Below are 11,853 nucleotides of genomic sequence, written 5' to 3' on the forward strand. Positions count from 1 at the left end.
TAGAAGCAGGGGCCTGATCGCATGGAAGGAGAACTTGTACACACAGTTAGTTGACAGAGAAGGGTATTCCTGCTGTGTTGAAGTGATGCACATTTATTTTGGATAAATAATTAGTTTTTCGCAGGTTAATCATCCGTCGGTAAAACTGACTCCAAATCAACCGTGCGTAAAATTAGGCAATTTGGATAATGTGGCGGTGCTGTTTTTTGGTGCTTGTGGGCACGGTGGCCGTGAGCGCCCAGTTCCCCAGAGAGTGTGTAACACCCGAAGGACTCAGAAGCGGACAGTGCTGTCCGTCGCCCCCTGGACTCAATAACGACCCGTGCGGCGCGAGCACGGGCCGCGGACAGTGTGTGTCCATCACGGTGGACGCGCGCCGGCACGGACCTCAGTACCCGCACGACGGACGGGATGATCGGGAGCGATGGCCGGTCCGTTACTTCAATCGCACTTGTCAGTGTAACGGAAACTTCAGCGGGTATAACTGCGGCCGCTGCAGACACGGATGGACGGGGCCCAACTGTGACCAGCAAATTTCTGTGGGTAAGTGCGCGTTCCTTGGAAAGTCTGGGGGGAATATTTAAAAAATGTTGTATAGTGTAATATTCTATATAGTAAGGAGAGGTCATAGCTAGCAAATCAGGTGTTGGTTTATGGCAACATTTAACTATTTTATAAGGAAATAGACCGTTTATTTAATTGAGTTCATATTAGGGTCCTTTAGAATAAACTGTAATAGTTGCAGCCCAGAAACTTAGAAAAAGTTTACATACGATTACAAAATTAATTGATCAAAATGTTGTAGAGTGTAATATTCTATATAATAAGGAGAGGTCATAGCTAGCAAATCAGGTGTTGGTTTATGGTAACATTTAACTATTTTATAAGGAAATAGACCGTTTATTTAATTGATTAAAACATCCTGTTACGCACATTTCTGTACTTTTTTTTCTCAGTCATTAAAAAATGTATCGCCAATTAACGCATGACCGATTGCGTTAATCCACTTCCCCCTGCTGTAATCCTCCAGTAAGAAGAAACGTGATGCTGCTCAGCGCCGAGGAGAAGCGTGCGTTCGTGAACGCGCTGGACCAGGCCAAGCGCACGGTGCACCCTGACCTGGTGATCGCCACACGGCGCTACCCGGAGATCTTCGGGCCCGACGGGAACACCGTGCAGTTTGAGAACATCACCATCTACAATTACTTCGTGTGGACGCACTACTACTCGGTCAGCAAGACATTCCTGGGCGCGGGACAGGCCAGCTTCGGGGGAGTAGACTTCTCACACGAGGGGCCCGGTTTTGTCACGTGGCACAGGTTCCACCTGTTGCAGTTGGAAAGAGACATGCAGGTATGAGATTGTGTCAATAGGGGTGAGAGTTTGAGTAATTTAATTACACAATCAGAAAACACACAAACCGCTGGGGCATTTTAAGATCAAAAACTGACTGTTTCTCCTCACACACACACATTGTTGTTGTTATGATGTTATGTCAAAAACAAGAGCTAGAGAGAAATCAGCACAATTACACAACTTTGCGACCAAATAATATGAAATAAGACACAATAAGAGAATATGAAATCCGTTATGTGCGATTCTTTTGAATGTCTAAAAAAAATGGTTACTGATGTTGCTTATAGGGAGATCTGCCACTGATGCCACTATCCAATAGTCTACTTTAACCTTGTTTATTTTACCTAACGTGTTTAAAGACAACTATATCAGCGAGGAAACTATAACTGCGGATGCTATGTCTCGCTTTTATAGGCGAGCAGTGTACAAAATGTGATGTTAAGCCTTTAAAACACAATCTGGTGAGCACACCATCAATTTAGAGAATTTGAGATGGTGTGGAGAAAACAACAGAAGTACTGAACAGAGCTTTTGTAAGAGGAGTTATTAAACTGAACCAAGTTGTATAATTATCCATCCAGTGCTTCACAATTACCCAAGTTTTTAAGTACTTTTCACACTTGCAATTAAGCTGCTGTATGAAGAGAAACTTCATTGGTATTTGCTGTGCCGGTTTATGGTTGAGCTGTGCTCCTTAATTAGTTACTCATTGTTTCTACACTATTGCATATTCTCACTGACAGACATGCAAAGTTGGAGAGAGGAGGCTCAATTTCCAACTGAACTTGAGTGACAGCCAAAATATGTTCCAGGCCCTTGTCCTACTCTTATTAAATCATATCTATTATAACTTAAATCAAATGTGTTGTATTTATCTCAAATGATGAGCGTGATGAGTCTCTAAAAAATGACTTTCTCAAGACATTTCCAAATCCATCACGACTTTACTTATCCATTTCCTTCTCCCTGGTTGCGCATGCATTCTCAATTTGTCTCTTCGTGTAGAAATATTATATATTTCATATTAAGTGATTAGAGACCCTAAAATTGTTTCCACAAAGGCTTTTAAAGAACCAATTTTCAGATTTATTCATGCGTGCTGAAAAGATACTGTCATAGACTGTCTTTAAAGCGAATCACAGTGTGCGAAAATGATAACCAATTTATTCTGAGCTTATGACTCCATTACCAAATGAGTTAAAGGATATTTTGACCTTACCTAAAGGGATGGGAATACAATGTCAGCAGCATAATAAAATTAAGCTTCAGGTGAACTCCTTGCCTTGATCATTACAAACTCTAACTCAGCCATCCTTTCATTTATTTATTTCAAACATCAGGACATGCTGCAAGACCCCTCGTTTGCCCTGCCGTACTGGAACTTTGCCATAGGTGGGAGCACATGTGACATCTGCACAGATGACCTGATGGGAGCCCGCAGCAGCTTTGACATGAATTCCCTGAGCACCAACTCTATCTTCTCCCAGTGGAGGGTCATATGTGAGAGTGTGGAGGACTATGACACACTGGGAACCATCTGCAACAGTAAGACTATTATTTATTCCCCATGGCAAACACTGTAGTGACTTTACAGGGATCATGTGTGTTCTTTAAGTGCAGAGAAATTAATGACTTATCTTACTTGGTTCCTTGTTGCTGTCTCCCTTCAGGCACAGAGACTTCTCCCATCAGAAGGAACCCAGCAGGAAATGTCAACAGGCCAATGGTCCAGCGTCTCCCAGAACCCCAGGATGTAGCGGACTGTCTGCAGGTTAACACTTTCGACACACCACCCTACTACTCCACCTCCTCTGAGAGCTTCAGAAACACAATAGAAGGTGAGTACAAATATGTTTAGTTTTCTTACAGTGTCTCTACATTGAGATACACTGCATTTATAGGCTGTAGAAAAGAAGTGAACAGAAAAGCCCTCTTACACAGAGATTGCGCTACAGAGCCACTATGAAGTCCCTTCTTCATGTCGCCTTTGCATTTTTACACAGAGCCAAACAATGATGGCATCATTCAGCTCCAGTGTTTGATTATAGACAGCATGCTGGCATGTGGAATCAAAAGCAGACACGACATGTAGTACAGCAGCATCAACCTCCAGCGTAATAAATAACATATGCGTCGGCAGCGCTTTCTAAACAATAACAATGAAATAAAATGGCAATAACAATCATTTACTGTTTGCCAAACATTTTTGGCACGGTTCTTCTTCTTTGCCTTAGCTGTCAACTGCTGCTAGCTGTTTTTTAATTCTCCCACATCGGGTCATTGGATGACATCACAGTGGCTACAGCAGCTTATTTTTTACAGTCTGTAGTGTTTTGCATTTTCTTACATGATTTCATGTTATTTTGCCAGGTTACAGTGCCCCCCAGGGGAACTATGACCCTGTGGTGAGGAGCCTCCACAACCTCGCCCATCTGTTCCTGAATGGGACAGGAGGACAGACTCACCTCTCACCCAATGACCCCATCTTCGTCCTTCTCCACACCTACACTGATGCTATATTTGATGAATGGTTGAGGAGACACAGTCCAGGTTTTTAAAAACCGTTTGTTCCAGTTGTTTACTTCATAACATATGCATAATTTATTGTTTTAATGGCGAGCATGATGAGCTTTAAGGCTAATTTGAAGAACTGCTTTACAGATTCATCTCTGTATCCTGAAGAAAATGCCCCCATTGGTCACAACAGGGGCTACAACATGGTGCCTTTCTGGCCTCCAGTGACTAACGCTGAAATGTTTGTGACTGCACCTGAAAATCTTGGCTACTCTTACGAAGCTGAATGGCCAGGTATTCATTTTGTCTCCTACATTTGTGTGGGTCTGATTATAATTTCTATATATAATTCCTTTAAATATATCCAGACAACAACGGTAATAATCATCAGTTTCTGTCTTTTCAGGTCAACCATTCACTATGACTGAAATCATCACCATGGCAATAGTTGCTGCCCTTGTTGTCGTTGCAGTCATTTTTGCCGCCACCACATGTGCGGTGCGTGCCAGGTCTTACAAGATGGAAGGCCACCAGCCTCTGCTTGGGGATCAGTACCAGCGCTATGACGCTGACAAAAGCCAATCTGTCGTCTAACATCAGACTCTAAAAACATGAGTCTCTCTTCTCTATAATTTTTCAGTGACACAGCTATGCAGTTTGTTAAAGCCTGAATCAGTTCTCACTTGAGAGCATGTGTAGATTCTTGAATGCTATGCAGTGATAGTAATTTTTGGCTGCATTCATGCCCCTGTAACAAAGCTGTGTAGTTTATTTTTCTTCACAGATAGTACAGATGTGAAGATGCTTTTTTTAATGGAAAAGATAAGATATATATGCAGTACTTCTTAAGAGTATGGTTCTTTAAAGATTACAGTGATCCAATCTTGGACATTTTCAGATTTCAGGCAAAATTTGAAAATGAGTTTAAATAAAGTGAACATGGACAACTGAAGAGTTGGTGTGACAGTGATGCCACCAGGTGGTGCTGAACCATGGTTCTGGTCAGGGCTTTTTAATGTCAGTACCAGCAATGATGACCTCTGTAGTTTAGAGCTTGATGTTTTGCTTAAAATTTAGATCAGGTGTAACAAATATAGATTCTAGGAGATTTAGATGTTCTGTAACTTTCTGAACACATAAAACAATGGAGTAGTTTAACACTAATTCATGCAAAATGTTTAAACGTCTATAAACTTTACAATTTTTATAGGCTACAATTTCAGTGTTCATCTGACTTCAGTTTAGTTGCACAATGGTATCATAGAGGTAAAGTGTTGTTAAAATGCATTGCCCATGTAACAGAGCCAGAAAGACCACAAGGGGGTGCAGTGGTTCAGTTTCTGAAACTCTGAAACTGCATGTTCCTCTTGGTGAGAGAGATGTGCTTTGAGGTAGGGTGTTTGGATTTTTCAGTGATGTAGATACATTTATCAGAATACCCTAAAGTGTAATGAATGAGGAGATAGAAAGAAAAATGCAGTGTTAAGAGGATGTGTGTCTGAGACCTTACCGAACAACGTTCTCACTGGGTTTTTTTTTTACTTTTTTTTTTTTTTTAATAAAAATAATAATTAATACTATTCTACTTTTCCAATAATGTTATTGGATAAGAGTTGATGCCATATAATTTAAATGATACAATTGATAAAAACAAATTCCCCTCTCAGTAATTTTTGTTTCGACTTCACACTAAAAGTGGGTGATAATAATGTGATTTAAACATTAATAAACTGTATATAATGTAGGCCTGTTACCATTTACTTTATGTTCACGTTGCGTGTGTCGTTGTTTTTTTCATGATTTTGTATTTATATCAACTCACACTCCTCATATTTGTAAATGCAGACACAAACATGATTAGTACATGGTCTTTAACCTTAGGTCTAGCATTTCGCCCCATGGTTGGACTCAAAGTTTCTTACTTTGTAACACCTTAAAATGCGTTCCCCTGCGAGCAGGAGTCATTTCTTAACACCGGTGTCTCTTCACCTGTGAGGTGTCTGGTTTCAGAGGAAGCTCCCTGATTAAATGGGAGGGTCTACAGCGAGCGCTGTGGTTGAACTGTCTCGCTACTGGTCAAACACTTGAATGGGAGGTCTGTCGGTGTAAGCAGTGCGGTGGCTTCAGTGTGAACTGTTCTTAACCCAACACTTCATTCTGCGAGCCTGCGAAATAAAGTTGTGAGGAGCACGCGCTTGTTGCAACCTTTTGCCAGTGGATCTAGCACGCGCGCGTCTCCCCGACAACTCGCGGCTGTGTAATTTCCTTTTCTGCCTGCTCTATTTCATTGAGAGAAAACGTGTCATCTTTCCGACAGTCTACAATGGACGGAGATAACAACGTCTTGCCCGATTTAAAGGATATAGAGACAAAATTGGGTCTAAAAGTCCCGGACAGTCTCATTCGCTCTCTCGCTGGAGGAAAGCATCACGAGAAGCACGAGAAGTCGGCAGCGCCGCATTTAGGGAACCGCAAGTTGTGTGCGAATAATGCTGACTTGAAGAGACTGGAGAGCAAAATGTTGTTCCTGAAACAAGAAATGGTAAGCATTCTTTGTCAAGTTTAGCTGAATAATCTGTTAAAGCATTGTCACAGTTGTCTAACTTGTAAGGAGAATGTTTAATAGCCGTAAATAATATCATATGGCTTATGCAAATGCATAGATAGTCTCACTTTTATGTTGGACTACTTGTGACTATCACCAATACTTTACTGTACACTTGTCCAAGTCGTTTATTTACCTACAAACCTCAAATGTATGAAAAAGTCCTCAAACGTTAATTGTATTGCTAAAAATGCATGACAGAGAATCTTACTTTTATTTTAAATATTTTCTCTTATAGTTAATTTAATAAGTTAATTATATTGATAAAGCATCAACTAAAGCTAACCCCTTTGTTTTCGTCCCTTTAAGGGTCATTTTGACTGATATTTCTCTAATGCCGTGATACTGTTAACCCGCAGATATTTTGTCAGATGGTTAATGCTCAGTGAAAACCTCATCCCGTAGCAACCCTACCCTGTTGAATCACATTTAATTCTAACTAAGGCTGAGCTCACAGGAAATGCCTATGCTAGATGCAAAACAGGTCTCCATATCAACATGTGGTTGTTCAGTTCAAAGAGGGGTGTTGTGCCTCATTGTGTTATAAAGTACTGTGAAACCAGTCAGTAGGTGAGAGCCATTCACACCTGCTCACTCCAGTCTGCAGAGACCTCTGTGATCAACCCTCCTCACCTCAGGGAGCAACCCCCCTCTCTCTTATTATTCAAACTACTCTGTGAAATCCTATTGTGCCTGTGTGATCACCTTTTCACGGTTTACACACAGCATTAAATTACTTTTAAAATGTCATGCTCATTAAACTGGAGCTTTTCTGGATCCAGAGTCACAGCCAACCCCCCCTCCCCCTGTCAAGTAAGGTCATGAAAGGTATTAGGATTCTTGAGCAGATGGCCTTGTTGACCGAGTTTTGCAGACTGTTGTAGAGCTGTGTCATGGCCAGCAGACTGACTGATCACCCAGAGAGTTTCTGTTGATTGGCTTACATTTATATGACAGAAACTAAGACCTTTAACTGGAACATTTTGTCCTTTCAGATGTAATGTTCAGCAGTTTAATTTGCTTGGGTTTCAGCCTGACTGCCATGCCATTGTTTAATTGTACCAATATGAGATTAAAAGTAAATGATTTTTTTAAATTAATTTAGTTTATTGCCTTTAGAGGCTTCTTATTGTTAGACAGCTCATTTTGAATTTGGGCCACCTTGGGCTTCCCTGTTTTTTTGTTCCCTTCACAGCTTAATCACTAATCCAATCAGACTGCTCTGTTTTGGTGTGCACAAGTCTGGTAAACACAAACACACACACATTCGACAACATTATGAAATAACCTACTGCCGATTGAAGGGCCAAATTAACTCCAAAAAGGTTACTGACCAGGCCTTATTAGATTCATATGACAAATCACACATGCTGTTTTAGATCCAGTGTTACTATCCAGTACAGACGAGTTGATACAGCCCTAATTGTGTTTCCAAAACTCATTTTGTGATCCTAACCCACCGTTGCCATCTTATTAACATGAGGTAGCTGCTTGGACTTAAATCGCAATATGAGTCCATCTGCTTGGCTTCTGTGTGTGTATACAGCGGGTGGTTAGGCTCACAAAGCAAACACACCGGCAGCAATATGAGCTGAATGAAGGCTGGTTGCAAATCCACTCCAAAGAAAGGCTGTTGTATCAAGCCAGCTGTCTGGAACACTGTACCATCTCTGTTTGCCTTCATGTGCCTGAGTGCATTTTGAATGTAGCAGGCTGTTACAGCTGTTGGTCACCCAGTAGACACAGGGGAATCCCTTCAACTGACCCCGTAGACTGTCCACTTCCTTCCGCACTCACAATGGCATGGTTTGTCATGGTAGTGACTTAAATCAATGGTCATACTGTGTAATGAAGGCATATCATTCAAAATCCTGGATGCAAACTGTTTCCTGGCTGTGGTGTTACATGAGTAGTTCTTTTCGGATGCCACATAGTTAAATCTCTTTCTTCACAACAAAGCCGGGCAGTCTAAACAAAACAGTACATAGTGTTCTGACTATGAGAGGATATAAGAATGCAAACAGTTGTTGGAAGAAAAAAATCACACTACAAGGTTCATTTAGTAGCTGATGTGGAGCTTTCCATTATATAAAATGATCTTCATCAGCAGTTGGAGATCACAGAGTTGTTATAAATATGCAGATATTCAAATTTCAGTTTTTGTGTGAGCACTTTCAGCTTTCACATCAATTTTGTCTTAAAAATTAAAGTTCATTCTGCTAATGAACACCATATGATATGTTCAAAGGCTCAAGAATAGCTACTAAATGGACCTTGTGTGGCGTTTTTCCCTCAACTGCTGTTTCCAAAGTCTCCAATGAACTTTGAGCCTCAATGCTAAAGCTAGTTAGCAATGATTATGGTTCTGGTTTTATATTTTATAGACTTACATTGTACTTACAAGGGCACACTGTTGTACTGTCATGTAGTAGCTGTATTTAAGGAATAGTTGTACATTTTGGGGGATGGACTTATTGACTGTCCTGCTGAGTAGATTGATGCCATTCTCATTCAATTCATATTTTATTTTATTTTTTTAATATAAAGCAAAAAAACGGCAGCAGGGTTAAGTCTAGTGTAACAATTTAGTGAAAGGGCCCAGTGACCTTCTAGAGTCCCCTGACAATCTCACTTAAGACGTTTTTGCTTAAGTCAAGAAATAGTCTCTGAAAGGAATAACTCTCCGTACCAGCAGACGGCAGAAGTTTGTCTTTCAATAAAACAGACCAGTAGACTGACTGGATGGACTCAAGACACTATTTTGTTAAAAACAAGGACATTTACTGTACTGTACCAACGATGACCAACAGCTGATCGTTGGCGTGTCTTTAGACAGAGCCAGGCTAGCTGTCCCTCTAGTCTTTATGCTAAGATTACCTTGTATTTGCTGTAGCCCTATATTAAATGGACAGGTGTGAGAGTGGTATCAATCTTCTCATCCCGCTTTGGCAAATGAATAACCATATTTCCCCAAATACCTTACTATTCTGTTAAATTCTGGGTCATTCTTACAAACCACAAACTGACTGTGATGTTTTTTCTCCAACTCATAGGCACATCTGCGAGCCATCGATGTAAAGCTGATGCAGCAGCTTATGTCAATCAATGATGGTATTGAGTCCATCCGTTGGATGATAGAAGACAAAGGAGGCGTGGCCAGCCAAGACGGCAGCCTGACGGGTAGTTTGTACAGTCTGTCAGACAGCCAGGATGGTAACTCACTGCGAGGCAGCTTCAACAGCTTGAATGATGCTAACAGTGACGGGTTAGACAGTCTGTCTGTGGGTAGTTACCTGGACACCCTAGCAGAGGACTTCTCGGACAACCCTTCACCGACGGATCTTGACTGTTTTGTGGATAAAACAGTAATCGACGGTGATGCTTTCAGCAAATCACCACTGAAACTCAGGGTGGAATCAGATGAATACTACTGCTTTGGATAATAATGAGCTAAACACGGTGGTTAGAGAGACTACTGAGATATTCTGAGAGGAAAGATTTAAAATGTGTTCTTCACTTTGACAAATTAACACAGCAGTCAGATTATTTTCCCACATGCCTCACTTCTTTCTTATTGTGGCAGATTTACCAAATGACTCCTCCTTTTCACCTTGAAACCAGCTACTTACATTGTGGATTGAACACCATCAATCCATTGCTACCTGATGCCACATGAAAACACCTTAACAATTCTTTATGTCTTAATGTTTTATCATGCAGGTCAAGTAAATTAAAAAGGTGCTCTATTATGATTTACAGATTGTATTTATTATAGAGTTGTTCAGTACCTCAGCAGTTTATTTTCACAGTAAGTTCTTTTTAGCCTAAAATTACTGAAGAGGGGGTGAATAAAAGCAGTTACATCAGCTGAACTGCAAATTTCCTTCTTCATCTGTGGAAAATAACACTTTGTGTTAGGTCAGCCAAAATCTGCTGATGTAAATGAAGGAGTAGATTAGGATTTAGCAGCCATTTGGAAAATTGGACATTTAATGCTGTGTGATTCAAGTGGCTAAACTGTTAAAAGTGGCAAAGTGGTAAGTTTAAGTGTTAAAACAAGTGCAATTTGCTTCCATGCCAAATTCTGAGCACCACCTACTCTAAATGTTAAGTGTTTAATTAGTTTTACTCAAATGTTTTGACTGATGGAAGTTCCTAAGCTAAACTGCACTCTGCAATAATAGAACTTCCATGTGCATTTAAGAGATTAGCAAAGATGCCTGACTGAAAACCAAAGCTATTTGATTGTCTTATAGATAATTTACGCCTGAGGCAAAACCCCGTTAATAACACCAGATGGGAGATTTGTTGAGGGTGGACATATGGGAAACACATGTTTGCTTTGTGGGCACATTTTAATTCTGCTGTCAAAAAAGGTTTAACGAGAGCTGTACATAACTTTGTTTTGTTTGTTTTAGCTTTTTGTTGATTTGTTTGACAATTGTATTATATGCTGCCTGCTTTTTTGAAAGAAAAAAAATGTTTTTATTGATTTCTGTTAATTTTGTTGTGAAAATGAAATAATATATTGCGATTTTCCTCCTGCTCACATTGTGTAAGTCATTCATGCAAAAAAAAAGAAAGAAATACTATCATTATGTACTTTTTAGAAACTAGAAACAGTTTTAGACCACTGTTTTAGAAACAGTTCACTGACCTTGTTACGGAGTCTTAATGAGATGGAAAGTGAACATTATGGTTGTTTCCTTTTTTGGTCAATTTAAATTAAGAATAGTCTTTTAATAATGAAGTCAGACTTTGTAGTGCCCTGTGTAATGTGGCATGGAAAATTACCCTCATTAATTTGCTTGTGACTCCATGTCACTTCCTTTGATAAAACACAATCCAGGAAGATGATTCTAAATTTGGCAAATTGTTGCTCACTTATGCCCTTTAAATTGCACAAGCTATTAGCTGAGGAATGCCATTTGGGTAATATTTAGAATGGCATACAAAGTGGTATCTTAAATGAGGAATCATGTTACCAAAAGCTCATAAGCATCTATCATGAATGCTTTGACTGATGTCATTTTAAAATGACACCAATCGAAATCGAGACAGAATTGAAATGCCAGCCATGCAGAATATTTGATGGCCTACTATGTTATTTTCATTTTTATGCTTCTCACTAGCTTCTTATCTTTCATGTGATAATTGAAATTCCAGACAGGGTATACAGGGAAAGTCATTATGGGAAAGATGAGAACGTTGGTCTCTTTGGCTTGCAATTGAATGAGTGGCCATAGGGCACAGTATTTCAGTAGTTCTCAGACTGGGAGCTGACATCAGGACTTGGCTTTTGGAAATGCTTTCTTGTTGGATTAGTCTTCAATTATTTGCCCATAGAGCTGTCTCGTGTTAGGCTCCCATCTTATTTG

At 40.1% G+C, this 11,853-nt stretch overlaps 2 protein-coding genes across 2 annotated transcripts; both read left to right on the forward strand.

The window, feature by feature from the left end:
• Nucleotides 1-5,630, forward strand: LOC121962312 (5,6-dihydroxyindole-2-carboxylic acid oxidase-like). Its single transcript, XM_042512549.2, has 7 exons — nt 1-543; nt 1,031-1,353; nt 2,697-2,901; nt 3,027-3,194; nt 3,727-3,906; nt 4,018-4,164; nt 4,277-5,630. Exons 1-7 carry the CDS (start codon nt 189-191, stop codon nt 4,462-4,464), a joined length of 1,566 nt encoding a protein of 521 aa, XP_042368483.1. The 5' UTR covers nt 1-188; the 3' UTR covers nt 4,465-5,630.
• Nucleotides 5,631-5,934: 304 nt separating this feature from the next.
• lurap1l (leucine rich adaptor protein 1 like) lies at nt 5,935-11,024 on the forward strand. The gene is made up of 2 exons (XM_042511823.2): nt 5,935-6,412; nt 9,529-11,024. The coding sequence occupies exons 1-2, from the start codon at nt 6,194-6,196 to the stop codon at nt 9,916-9,918; spliced, it is 609 nt and encodes a 202-aa protein (XP_042367757.1). The 5' UTR covers nt 5,935-6,193; the 3' UTR covers nt 9,919-11,024.
• Nucleotides 11,025-11,853: the final 829 nt, after the last annotated feature.

The sequence above is a fragment of the Plectropomus leopardus genome, chromosome 23 (genome assembly GCF_026936395.1).
Source record: "Plectropomus leopardus strain MGB_pleo_1.0 chromosome 23, ASM2693639v1, whole genome shotgun sequence".
In the NCBI taxonomy this organism is placed as follows: domain Eukaryota; kingdom Metazoa; phylum Chordata; class Actinopteri; order Perciformes; family Serranidae; genus Plectropomus; species Plectropomus leopardus.